The sequence below is a fragment of the Manduca sexta genome, chromosome 25, assembly GCF_014839805.1.
Source record: "Manduca sexta isolate Smith_Timp_Sample1 chromosome 25, JHU_Msex_v1.0, whole genome shotgun sequence".
Taxonomy (NCBI): Eukaryota; Metazoa; Arthropoda; class Insecta; order Lepidoptera; family Sphingidae; genus Manduca; species Manduca sexta.
Window position 1 is genome coordinate 5,764,386 of NC_051139.1, and position 15,097 is coordinate 5,779,482.

The 15,097-nt window shown below is 35.5% G+C and overlaps 1 protein-coding gene across 6 annotated transcripts in view; it reads right to left on the bottom strand.

Moving 5' to 3' along the window:
* Positions 1-14,785, bottom strand: part of LOC115446789 (low-density lipoprotein receptor) — a 220,601-nt gene extending 205,816 nt beyond the window's left edge. For 2 of the 6 annotated variants that reach the window (XM_030173585.2, XM_030173583.2), the window contains exon 1: positions 14,311-14,783. In XM_030173585.2, coding sequence (XP_030029445.1) covers positions 14,311-14,446 — 136 coding nt within the window. In that variant the 5' untranslated portion in view covers positions 14,447-14,783. Of the gene's footprint in view, positions 1-14,310 lie in introns of all 6 variants that reach the window. The other 4 variants (XR_003938949.2, XM_030173582.2, XM_030173584.2 and 1 more) reach the window with 4 other exon arrangements.
* Between the last annotated feature and the right edge of the window lie 312 nt (positions 14,786-15,097).

A 15,097-nucleotide genomic window follows, 5' to 3' on the forward strand; every position in this document is an offset into this window, starting at 1 on the left:
TGTATTTATTTTGCACTTAAACAGTAATTGGATTGAGTCACGTTGGTTTGACCTACGACGTGCTTCAAATACAATTGCTACTTAAATTTTACACTAAATCGCTTTAACTCCTCGCGAGTAATAACATATTGACGTTTTTGATGCAATTAATTTTTAAATAAAAGTTTTCAAGCCGGCTTCGGTGTTTTAGCGCGAAGTTTCCGTTAACTTTTTATCCCCTTGTTCCGGTGTCGCTAATGCGCAAACTTTCCGCCTCAGATACGACAACGCGTCTCGTGAGAAGCCCCGTTCAAAATTTCATGAAAGTCCATAAAACGCCGGATAACTTGTTATATTGTACGACATGGTCAATAAAAAGTTTGCAAACAAGAACCTTCCAACTGAAAGGTAAACACTCAGCTTGGAATGATACTGTTTCGCTGATAGATTTGGTATATTGCCTATGTAATTAACTGGCTTCATTTAATCCTATATAATCCAGACATAATGACAATCAAGGAGAAATAACGTGACCTAGTTGATCGCCCGAGTTATGTCGACCTGGTAATTGAATGATTAACAGCAGTTCTAGAACGAGTCACTTTGACAGGTCTTAATTTGTACGATATAGTGGTGTCATACAAGATATAGAGATAACAGTTAAGTGAGTTTATATGCGCAGTTTATTCTACATAACCATTCTTGTCTCTATTCACCCCTAGTCATCCCAGATTCTTGTAATACACTCTTCTATACACGATGTGACACCTATAAATGACCCGACAATTAAAATTACATCAACCACGCATGGTGAACATTGAACCGAATTGCGGGCACGCATCATGAGCGAACTGCGGTTGGTTAGGCAATGTTTGACGCGACCAACATCTGGGTATTTGTTAGCCGTAAATATTTCCAGAACATTCGTAACGGAAATGTTTTACTATCGCTCCATTGCTGAGGATTTAAGAATTCGACTCCTTTATAGTTTTCAATCGACAGAAAAAAGATTACTTTTATAAGTTTATGGTGTGTATATACGGATTTGTTCATCCGTGGCATCACAACTCACAAACGAATGGGCCGAATTTGATGCGTTGTTGTTTGAAAGCTGTTATGATCGAGATGGTTAGAGTTAAAATCGTGTCTAAAATCATTCGAAATCGTCTGCACAATTAAAAACAGAATAAAATACATCCGAACGTACAGAAATAAATAAAAAAATGTTTTTACATTTTTTTTGTCAGATAAATAGTTTAAGAGATACATCGTAAAAACCATTTCAACCCCTATTTTCAAGATGGCGGCCGTGGGACAAGGGTGGCGACCCCACAAACTTGGTTTTAGCTTTAGACTGACCCCCCCTACACATCAAAAAAATAAAATTGCGTCCTCTAAAAAACGCAACCCCAAATGTAACTTTTCAATGGACTAAAATTATGTATAAATTTTACAGGTTCAAATAAATCATTTCATTTCATCAAATAAATCATTTCGGAAAACAATTTTTGACATACAAAGTTGACGCAATAAGACTATACAAAATAAGGAAAATCTAAGAATAAATATAAACTATTCAGCGTCACATAAAATGGGACCTTATCGCTGTAACAATATTCTGCATCAGGTAAATGCTCTTATTGTCATACGTAATGACAAAGTACACGAGAACAACTATTTACTTGTAGTGAATTGAAAACCAGGCGATTACGAGAATGGTAAATTGCTAGACAAACAGAAAAAACCAGACACATGCAAGTTGGACTCGCACATCGAGAGTTCCGTACAGACTTGTAGGTAGGTTAATTAAGTATATAAGTACATAATTACGTTTTCAGATTTTTTTCATACCAAGCCATATTTCATGATTCTAAGTCAATGGAAAGTAACCTAAAGGTTTTAATTCTCTTGTAAAGTCGTAAAATATGCGCCATAAACGGATCTTTATATCTCATACCTTTTGATCGCGTTGTCTTACAAGTTTCATTTTTTCACAGCTGAAAAAGACCATATACCCTATTTGATATAAATTTTAATTTGATACCTCTACGCGTCACGTACAACAAAGTGATCATATAAGGGTTCCCTTAAGGTTCGGAACCCTAAGACGCAATTGACTGGCATATTTATACATATTTTAAAACTTGTATATATTTACATTCCATATTAGTCACGACACGTCAGTTATCCAAGATCTTCTCTTGAAAGTAGTCATCATCATCAGCCGTAGAATGTGCACTGCTGAACATGGGCCTCCCCCAAAGATTTCCAGATCGACCTATTGGAAACGGCTCGCATCCAGCGACCTCCTGTGACTTTTATGAGTCATCTGTCCACCTCGTATATGGACATCTGACGCTGCGCTTGCCAGTTCATGACCTACACTCTTCTTTTCTTCCGAACCTTCTTGTTCTTAAAAGTAGTATCATAAAATATTTCTAGTTCATTATTACTTCGTCAGTCTACGAAGTTAAAAGTGGCACAACGACACTGGGCACATTTTCAATTAGACAAAACTGACTAAAATTTGGTCCAGATTACCATTAATGCCTTTTTAACGATTCCAAGAAACTTGATCAACATACAAGACTGAATAACAACAATAACGTAATGAAAACCGAACCACCGAGATAGGGAACAATTGAATCGCTGTAATAGAGAACATTGTAGGAGAAGTTCTGTAGTAAGTACATTATGAATAACTTGTGCTGAACTTTATTAACAATAACTTTGGAATACGATCTTGTGTACGTCATCTAAGGTTGGAAATGTAGACCAGAGTTCATGAAATTATCCCATGTTGGAATCAGATGTTATTTAGCTGGATGTTTGTTCGGGACATATTTAAGTTTGCAAGGTATTGCGGAATGGTGCCCGTAGTATGCATATTATATGTATGTTAATGATTACATAAGTTGTAACTTATATAGCATTAGACACACAATTAAACTGCGAGCACATGATAAACACACAAGCATTTGTGTTTATAGATAAATGAACAATTGATAAAGGTTATAAATTTTGACTACAAAATACATGACTTCGTGAATCGTGAGCATGAGGTATATGAGTGACGTCACACGCCATGACATGGCATAACATCTTCGTAAAAAATAATTGCAAGTGAAAATACTTGAAAAAATATACGTAATTTACATCAGATAGGAAAATAAATGGGCTTATATACAATATGAACTAATTAGAGCAGACAGTGAAGAAAATATGGCGGAAACTTAATAGTTATGCATGTGACTTGTGGCTAATCTAATGACACAAATGATTAGCTTCTCCATACCTACTTGATATCAAGATTACTTTCATGTAGGATATGTTTTTACATTAATTATTAATGAGATTTAAGTACGCGCGCGTCTGGATTTTGCGAGAGTAGCGGCGCTAAGAAAAGCTTCTTATATTCATTTAAAGTACCCATAGAATATTTTTGATACATTCATAATATTCGAAACATAAAAATAATTACATACAACTCCACAAATTGAGTTGTGTTATTTCTATAAAACATTTAATAAAAGCGTAATGGAAAAACAAATAATTATAATCAATGAAATTATTTTCAATCCCACAAATTCAACTAGAACTCAAATATTACCGCCTTTGAAACATCGCTACATATTCCTACTGGAAATTAGAACTGGTCAATCGAACATCCGGAGCAATTAATGCACTCTTCTAATAAGACTTTAAAGTCGAGGGGACACATGTAGATGACTAGTTCAGAGTATAATAGGATTAATAATGTAGGACAAAGGGTTTATATTTGAATGTCAAACGTAAACCGGCTTCCGAAGCTCTCGAGCTAACCCTCGTTTATGTTCAACCCATGTCTATACCTATATCACCGACGTAGTACGGGACAGCAGTAAGGTTTAATGACAACAGTCCAATAGGATCGAGGTCAACGTTAAGTGTTGCATTGGATTTGGCAGCCGTCCTTAATTGAGCTGTTATCGTACTCATCGAACGAACAACCAATAAAATGTGACTGAAATATTGCCTTTTTTTATTATGAGGCGAGCAAATCGGTCGCTTGATCATACGCACCTCTACATATTCCAACGATACTGACTCTCGTGGATCGATAGCTGACGTGTTTTATTTAATTTGAACTATGACCTTTGATAGGTCCCAAGAAATCCCTTCTTGTGAATGAGATATTGGCGAAAGCTTTAATCTTTATGATGTTACTTTTAATATAGGTGCAGGATGAGAAGGAATAAAGTGAATAAATGAGAAATTGTAACAAATCCGTTTAGTCCAGTCGAGAAAGTAAGACCATAAATAATTTAGATCGCAGAGTTAACATCAAGGAGTGAAGAAAGATTGAATGGTTTGACCACTATTCTAGATAATACTTTGATTCCACATGTAGCAGGATTTAATATCTGATGGAAAAAAGAAATAGCAAAAGTGCCTTATTGTGACTACAAATTAGGTATTATCTGTTGTTTCTAATGGGATGTTTGTTTCTAATGTATTTTCCACTAAATTTCGTTTTCGATAGTAAATTTCGTTCCGTCCGACTTACGTTCCTTTAGTTTTCTCTTCACGTATCTTCTGTAAATCTATTCTGTAGATAATAAGGGATATCAACTCTCGTCAGTCGACTATTAACTATCTGAACGCCACTTCTCTACCATCAGATGCAACGCATATGTTAAATGCCAGTCCCTTCATATGTATTTACGGTTATACGTAAATATTAGCCAGATTCCCCCAACATCATAGTATTTTTTAAATCTTTATTTAAACATAATTTTAGATATAATTTACGTATGCAATGTGGGTGTGAATTTGCAATACAAACAATAATCTCATTACGTATGATGCATTTGTAAATTAATCGACGTTGGCTTTGTCCCAAGACGTTAGTAGGCCACTTACATTGCTATGTAGTGCACTTACGTGGAGTGTTGCGGTACCCTAATGAACAAAGCCACTGGCTCCACTTGATGACTGCGCTCCTAATACTTAAGTACTAATTACATTTGACGATGCGTATACTGACTGATTTAAATGATTTGAATCATACTTAGGGTACCATTTTGGGTGAAATAGGTCGAAAAGAATGCATTATGAATTATTATAAGTGTTTTAACATTAAATTCGATCGTGGTCATTTTCGGCTTCATTGAGCATTAGTCTATCAAGATCCTTTTAAAAGTGACTTAAGCTATCAAGTTTAAATTTAGAACACTAAATTAAATTCACGGTCTACTATTTGGTGGTATGGGAATAAAGTAGAAATCATTTATTTCATAATCTTGGCTTTTATTTAATGTCGTTATAAAGGAAAATGTTCCCTAGTATTTTTTCAATGTTATAAATAATTTACACTCGATGAACAGATGATAAAATATCCTGTCTGAACACGCGTCTTACTTACAGTAGCTTATCTAGGAGATGCCTATTAATCAGAACTAATTACATTGCTGGCCTTATTAACCAAGAAAAACTGATGTATCGCTTTTTTAAAACCAAGGAAAATATAGGATTACGCCTTCACGGGAAAAAAGCGATAACATAATTTTTACTTCATAGCTTACAGTTGCAAAACAATAGTACTATGCCGGTCGACTCGGACCATTCAAGCTAGACAAATATTATGTCTAGAGCGCGTCCGTACTTTAAAATATGAAGATAAAAGATACAAAAAGGTCGTGATAAAAAATGTAAAAAATGTTTGCTATTCCTGATAGACCTGGCATGTTTTCGGTAAAATGTTCAGGGAATTTCTCATTGCAGTCGTAAAGGCCGATGGCAATAGTTTATTTTACAGCATAGTATCCTAAAGACAGCAATTACCCAAATATAGACGTAACGAACGCCTCTTAAAAAAACTTACAATTTAAATAGTCGAAGTACTGAAAACCAATAATTTATTAGGTATGCTCACATTATACCTAACGATTTTTTCAAAAGGCAGTTTCACATCACCAAATTGACACAACAAATAAACTATGAACTAATAAGCGGATTAATCCCAATCGGCATTGAACAAGATCCCAGAACTACTTCGTTACATTAGTTCCAAAACTATAACCAAAATCAAGTAAACTAGTAACGATATGCTTGATTCTCGGCCCGGCAGCTTGATGATTTGTCACTGTGTAGTTCTAACTTGGGTAACTAGCACATTCGGCGCTGTACACACACGCTTGAACACCAGCTAAACTTTGAATACAACTTGCAATTAATTGCGGAGTGGAGACTAACTAAATTATAACCATGTTCAACAGCTCTGCTATTTACTTTGAACTCTTAGCTTGTATGGGTTTATCATATTTGGATATTTATGTTTTATCCATAACTACAAATTGGTAACAAATTATGTTTGAAATACAAAGAGCATTTTTATATTTATTTATGGGTTATATTGGCTACGTAAACAATCTCGTCAATTTTAAATAATTCTTATTTCATCGCAAAAAAATGTTACCAAAATTTTTTTGTAATATGAGTTTAATTGTCGGTCACGCTTCGAATTGCGGAACTGACCGAAAGTGTTAATTTCCAATTGCATATTATGTAGACGAAAAAAAAAACAAAACAAAAAATACCACAATTCCCACTACAATAATTAATACTTGCAGGATTGATTTGTCAAATAAATTTGGTCTTTGGGAACTAGTGACTTATACCGATTCAGTTGCCGTTATTTAGTTTGAAATCTGCAACTGCTTCATGATTAGCACCTTTTGTTTTGAATCCAACAATTTTACAAGCTATTCTGCACACGTATCGTCTTGATATGTCACGGTTGACTACGTATGATTTGCCTGATGACTTTTTTCATCGTCTCTCTAAGTTAAATCATTTATTGTTTTAACGGGAAGCTGATATTTTAAAAAGAAGCTATATTGCCGGATAAATATAGCTAAATTAAAAGGAAAACGCGAACGCTATGCACGCAAACCACAGAGGCATCCGCACCGCAGACGAATCTGCATTAGGCGCGGTCTGAATTACCCAAATTCATCGTTTTATTAGAAAATTACTGATTTTAACGTCAACATACCTGTGCTTACTTTGACAAATAGTAGACAATCCTTTCATAAAACCGATTCATAAACGTAGTTCGTTTTTAAACAAATGCTTTCTTCTTTTTTTATGACTGAAGCACTACAAGTGACCCCATTTGTGGAATAACGAAAGCAAGCGCGGAAATATCGAAATAAGGGCTAAAAACTCACGTCTTTTCCCTGGTCCTATTCAAACACGAGGCGTTATGCACAGCTTTATCTTACAAAGGGAAACCAAATGACGCTCTAAATATGCAAGAACAAAAATATGCATAGGAATTTAACTCTTTTACTCGACTTCTAAAAAAGAGAAGGTACTTATTGGACGTTAATACTGATGTATTTAGGTTTCGATAGAATTGAAGGCAAGCGATGTCATATTATCGGAATAATTAATTCCACATAGATCATACAGAGAAATAGAAACAGCTTGTTCATTCTATTGAATAGGCGCTATTGAACTCATTTCATAATGTATGCATCTATAATGATTCGCATAGATTGTCGTTTTCCAGGATCATATGTTGTCATTCAAATTTCAATATAACAGAATCCAAGTAAACAGATATCGATTTTAAGAACCTATATGTCTTCTTAAAGAGCAATGAAATTTTATAGTATAGTTTTCGCATAGTAACTACGTGGAAAATCCCTTCGTGCTCTGGAAAATATTTATGTCCCAAATATTATTATACACACGGTAAAGTTATTAAACACGTTCTTATTCAATTTAGTGTAGAAGAAATATAACGTTAATTAAGAGGCGTTGCACCTTTCAATGACTGCTAGAATTATGCCTTTATAGTCAGCAGACACCGAAACGCGACACTTAGGAATTAGCTTTGAAGTGTTGAGCTGTCACGACGGTTAGATTGGTCGGTCTGTAATCAAGTTAGTTTTAGTGATGGTATTTTGTGTCCGCCAGGATAGCAACCAACGTACACAAGTTGTTAAAACCCGCTACAGTGGCCCACGTAAGTGTCGCGTTCCAGGATCAGTCTGTGTATATACGGTTCCAATAGGCCGGCATTATTGTGTCGACTGTCGAGAGGTAATCATCTCTCGTCAGTCGACATTCTATTGGACCCCACTCCACTTACCATCAGGTGCAGTGGGGTCACTTTGCCGTCTCCGTATAAAAAAAAAGCTCAAATGACGTGTTAGTTACTAACCTGCATAATTATTTTGTATACTTCCACTATATTCGGTATTCTCTTACTATTAAATGGAAACTAACCTCACTTTTGTCATGACACATAGGTACTATAAAAATACAACCAAAAGAAGGTGACTAATGACACTATACATAACATACTTGCACGGATCGTGTTTATCTGAATACCAACAGTAAAACCTCGCCAAGTTGTTGCGCAATCACTAATATAACCAATTTGGAAACTCATCGCAAGTCACCTAGTAATGGATGGCGTTGCCCGTCTGTAATGATATACGACGAAAAAATATACTTTTAGCTCCTTATCACGTACGATATTTACTGCTCCTTGCCACATTTCATCTTTCGGCAAAATTCGAAAGAAATTGGGGCGGCGGGTGTAGCAAAAAATCGCGACATGATAGGAGACTCTGTGGTTAATGAGAGATCTGAAAATATAATCATTTTTCTTTATTCTTTGTCGTGAGATCTATACGTATTATAAAACAAAGTCCCCTTTTCTGTCTGTATGTTATCGATTTTCTCAAAATCTACTGAACGGATTTTTATGAATCTTGGTATGGAGATAGTTAGTTAACCCTGGGAAGGTTATAGACTTTTAGAAAACTCCTTCACGCGGGCATTTTCTTTGTTGTTAATCAGGACGTATTGATATCGTACCAGCAAATACTCTCAAAATACTTTAACATGCTCAACAAATTATTTACATGTTATATCAATGATTGACTTAAGTTTCCCTTAAGTCAATAGTCATACGCGCACAAAACGAATCATATTTGCAAAATGAATGACTTATTTATGGCATAAAAACCATTTCCTTAATTAAATCTTACACTTCTTCCGGTTGGAAAACTAATCCCGATAAAGCCGTTCCCAGTTCAAGAACTTCACAAGTTCTTACTTTAAAAAATTCAAAGTATTAGCATTGTTATTGGGCAGTGGCCAAATTCACTTCTTAAAAACAGTAAAAACTTGGCCCGTCTTAAATATAGTAGGATGCGTCGAAGAAATACATGCAAATACTATTTTTTCATTTGTAATGCATATGATTTTTTACGGAATAAATTTCCATATATTGGTGACGGATATGAAAAATTGGCTCCTCCAAAGTGATAAATTTATAACGTATCTTTTTTTCTACTGTATTAACGAACAAGAGAATTTAGTTCCAGAGTTTGATTTTACAGGTATAATAAACAAATAGGAAGCTACATTACTGCCGAGTGCTATAAGGCTGATTTTATCCCAGAAAAACTTTTTCACGCGGCCGAAACCGCGAGCAAATGCTAGATAAAAATATAAGGCATACTTACATATTCAATAACATATATTTAAAGTAAGTGATTTAAAGAGGCGTTACTAGTACTTAATAGAATATTGTATATCATCTCAGTTTGTTTTACGTATAAAATGCTTGAGTACTTTTCGAATTTGATCAGTTATCTTTGTTGGTATAATCCTGTACCAGCATACAAACAAAATTCATCTAACAAACTATGCAAACACTAAAAACCTTGAAGTAACGAATTAGTTAAGTATATTGTAAATAATTCGAATTAGAGTAACTGTCAAGTAAGATGTTGATGCGATGTTGACATCAACTCTTCAAATAGATTGTTAATTTAAATTAACTATGTCAAGTATTTATCTACGTGCTGTGGGAATATTAGTTTTTCTCTACATTCCTGCCTCTCACAGCGGTAATACCTCCTGTATTACCGCTGTGTATATTTCTACAGACAAGCAGCCAAGTTTTGCTTGGATTTGCGGGTTAATGTGGCAAGAGTAATTAATAACCACTATGTGAGTCATCTAGTTGGGAATGGCACGGTCTATCGTAACGAAGGTCCACAGGTTCAAAACCCAAGACACACATGCCTCACAAGCTATCTGCGTCATCATTATCATCATCAACAGCAGCAGGATGTCCACTACTGAACTTGAGCCTCCTCCACAGATTCCTAGATCGACCTATTCAAAGCAGTACGCATCCAGCGACTTCCCGCGATTTTTATTAGATCATCTTTTCACCTCGTAGGTTGACGTCCGAACGTCCGACGCTGTGCTTACCAGTTCGTTGCCTCCACCCCAAAACGTTTGTGCTCCATCGGCCATCAATTCTGCGAGCTATGTGCCCTGCCCTCTACCATTTCAGCTTGCTAATCAAATGGGCTATATCGGTGACTTTCGTTCTTCTACGGATCTCCTCATTTCAGATTCGATCAAGGAGAGAAAGACTATGCATAATCCTCTTAAAAGCTCAGTGAGCGACTATGAGTTTTCTTATACGGCCTATAGTTAGAGGCTATCAACAATGATATGTGTATATTGTTTACTAATTATTGTTCGCTTTAAAGGTGAAGTAAAACACCATGAGGAAACCTATATACCTAAGAATTCTCCATAACAATTTTTGAGTTATGTGAAGTCTGCCAACCCGCAATATGCCAGTGTGGTGGAATAAGATCTAAACCCTCTCAGTAGTATAGGAGGCCCGTGCCCCAGCAGTGGGACAGCACAAAATACAAGGCTGGTAGTGTAGTACTTATGTGTCTTTGTATGACTGACTATATATTCTCATCTAGCTCAGTTGAATAGTCGCAATGTATACTTTATTTCCGACCCTATAAGTGCATTAATATAGACCAAAATACAGAATGGTACTACGTAATAGAGCACTCTCGGTATATATCTACACATCCTTATAAATATGTACCACTGCGTATGTTTCTAATAATCAAGTTTCTTGCTTGTTTATATTGCAATCAAGCCATAAGGAATAGTCAGTCAACTAATTCATATTAAATTGAATTATTCGAACATGTTGTTCACATACGATCTGTCGACTGTTTTCCGAAGTTCGATTTATTTTTAGTAGTTCGCAACTAAATCCTCGGAAGAATAACTAGACGACTTCCCAATTGTTAGCCGAAATAAACTTTTTCACTTTTATAACAATGTGCTGATTTTGGCGAGTTTTGTCCTTCATTAAACTCCAAGGCAAAATGTCGGATCCCTTATCCGTCTTGCAGCAGGTCTCCCGCCCTATTAAACCCTTATTTTGCTTGCTACAATCTTTATAAAAAACACAGCCCTAACTTCCCAACACAAAATAAAGTTGACACGGGAACACTGGAAAGCTTACTTATTGCAAATATAACCGTCCATCTTGAACGCACAAATATCTAGACAAAAAGATCTCAAAGACAAATGAGTGCAAATTCTTTAGATCAATTTGACAAATTCACAAAGAACGGCTGTGCCTCAAATAAAATTGGGCTGAATATGACAAGTGCGATTCGTTTTTCATTTTTCACATAATGACGCCTCCTTGGGGCACAAAGACCGTTTTATAGCCATCACAATGGAATTGTGCTCTTTCATCAGCGGGACTTTTATGGTCGTCGCATCAGCTGGTTAGGGGGCGCCAAAATTGAGTCAGTATAAGTTGTTACTTACTGTCACTCAACCTCGCTGACATTGTTAGCAAATTAACCCACAATAATGTTGCACACATGCACTGAGCATTAGAAAAGTAGTAAACAGTGATGCAAAAACAACATTTCAGATATTGGCTTTCCGCCACAACAATTGAACTTTGTACTGATTCAGGAAAATATCGTGTCTTGAACCGCTTTCGGCTGTTTGCTTCTCTATTTCGGTCTCTTGGCACATCTCGCTTCTGCATGAATACATATTATTACTTATGTTATATTGAAATTATATGGCGTGTATGAATCTAATGTGGTGATTCGCATGGCAATAACATGTATTGTTATACGTAAAGCCGACGTGTTTTATATTCATTTTCCTGTAAGTGCTATGGTGTGGTTAATTAGCATCTCGGTGCTTACATTGTTTACTTGTAATCGAAACATTGGCGATGATAACAAATGTATCAACTTCATGCTTTCGACTACCTCGTGTACTAAATCGAATGTGGCTAACGAGTTGTTACTATGCCAATTTGACATGCGTCGGAATTTGAGAACAAACCACACAAGGTCTTAATGTGTAATATTAGAACTATATACAATCCTTTCAATTTGATATGCACATTGTCCGTATTAAGGTTTGCGGTAACATCGCACTCACACATTACAATATGCTGTACATCTGTATTGTAAGTGAATATTTATCGCTGTATTCGTCAATGTACCCATAATGGTAGTTGATATGGATTATTCTAAATAAAAAGCATTCACGTTTTATTTCCATAATCCAAGCTCGCACCAGTTCTGTTGTTGTTTACAGCTATCTCCAAAACGAAAACAACATTTCTATTCGACGCGTATTTTTGGAACATGCAAAATTTGTTCAGCTAAATCATATTATTCTTCAAACTTCCTTGATCCATCCATTGAGATGTAAACAGAATAAATATTAGAATCTAGTTTTGTGAATTGATATTTCTTTCAACAACTTCACTTTGTTTTTTAATCAGTCGACCATTTTCGGTAGGTACATTTTATTTTACAACAGAAAGACAGTTTTTCAAACTGGTCTTACTGGTGGGTAAAGGTGCCATCCAACTTGGCGAATGGGGGGGAACTTGCCTTAACACCACGCTGAATTAATGCTGGTTGGTGTAACTAACTTATCGAGGTGTTGATGTTTATGCACAGCAATACTAGAGAGATTATATTAATATTTTTGTTTAAAATGTCGCGTCATGTTTTGGACATCGATAAATGTTGTAAATAAGAACGTGCCCTGTAAGAAAGTCAACTCGTTTTTACAAAACAAGACGGTATTATTAGTTTGACCATGTATTGATTGGCTTTAACCGCAGTGCGAGTTGTATAAATTGGAATGTAGTTGTCAGATGTTCAGGCAGCAATTCATATTGAATATTTTCCAATCTTGATTCCTTTCCATTCGTGTTTTTATAGATCGTAACGTTTAATTCTATAACTTATCGCATATATTAATAATTATAATCAGTGCATAATATGACATTATTTTAACCGACTTCAAAAAAGGAGAAGGTTCTCAATTCGACTGGATTTTTTTGACACAATGGGATTCGTATTAACCTTACTTTCATTCAGTAATGCCAGGGGCATCCAGGTCTGGTCGAAAAAACAATCAATATTTATTACTAATATTATTCATCAAAATAGATCTAATAATCCATATTTATTGAACAAATAGCGATAGTACACAACCGAGTTATAGTATGCAAAATTAAAAATAATAAAACGCGTGACAAAATCAAACAAATATTTATCTAAACGACATTCTATTGTAATGCAAATAACACAACTGTTAAGCTATATTTTTTCCACTAGCAATCGCAAATAGGTGGGTCGAGAATTGTACCCGCTTGGTGATGTAATTGTTAGCGTATCAAATGCGAGCAAAGGGTCTGAGAGATTTGGGTCTATTAGTACGAGCATAGTAACAAAACTTTCGGTTCAACGCTTTATTAGAATATTTATCGTGTACGAGATTTATTATTCTTTGATCAGTCGTTTGTACTTATGCGTTCCCCTTGATATTACATTACAAAGCTATTCATTGTAAGTTAGTTAATGTATAATAGCAAGCGTTGAATTTCTATTAATAAAACTTGAGTATAGGTTTGTTAAATAAAGATTATGTAATTGAAATAAAGGGTATAGAAATGAATAGTCTTCTGTCTATACTTAATTACTTAGATACAAGCAAATAAACAGTTAATTCCTATGCTGTTCACTGGTAAATATATGCTATTTTATTACTTTCTTGTAGGATTAACCTTTCAAAGAAATCTGACTAACGAGACATTATCAACACTATCTTATCGAAAGCAAGATTTGATTTATTATCACTATTAAACGTAAACAATACTGAGTTGGTTGAATGAGGCATGTGCGAGCGCTTAAACATCGTACGTAACAAACTAGTTCCTTGATATAAATAAATCAGTAAGCAGTCAGGTGTTCCCAGCTGTTAAAAATATTGTATGATCTTAATCAGTCATTAACACCATTGTTTACATAAAATTTAACACTCAAACATCAATAAAACTTATTAAAAGTAAAACTAAATTAATTAAAAATAAAAAAATAATACATTGAGATTTTTACATCAACAAAAAACCTGTTTTAATTAACATAAACAACGTATACTCACTGTTGGATACTGCTCCAACACTATTAGATGCAGTCACACCAAGCGTTTTTATGTTTAGTACACACAAAAATAAAAACCACCACATTTTGGCACTAATTTTGAGGGCTGCCAGACGACAGCCCACCAAAAGGAACATTCGTCCTCTAGAAACTTTCGTATTTGCCAAATTCACTATGATTGAGCACTGTAGAGGCTAATCCAGAGCGGAGCCGCAGTTACGTCACGTTTATAACACTATTGTACGTATTTGCATTCAATGTCACTGTTATTTATGTGTAGAAGGATAATATTTTGGTGATTGGTTGGTGCGTGATGAGCGTTTTTAGGTTATTTCTACGTGCCACTGGTGCGAGCGCGACGGAGAAATGTCGCGGCGGGTGGTACGATCGCGGCGGGCAGGTGATGCGGCAACTCCGCGCCGCGCCGACAGATGGCGGTAGCGGCGCACGCGTGATATACCGCGGTTTAGTTTCGGCGACCGAACCGCGGCGCTGCGCTGCTGATTCTAGCTACAGATTTTTCCAACGCATCACACCAACGTTACTGTGTTAAGGCAAGGCCACATGTCATCACGTAAAACAACATTGCGTGACGCATCACTTGCCAAAATTATGATAACAATGACTAACGCCAAAAACGTTATCACTATTGTCAATTTATCAAATTGCCGCTTTTAAACTAAATATTTGTTATGAACATTAATTAACAGAGCGTTACGAAATAACAGCACACGCTCAAACGAGATATATTTTAGCTTTATAGATTCAATTCGACGTGATATAATACT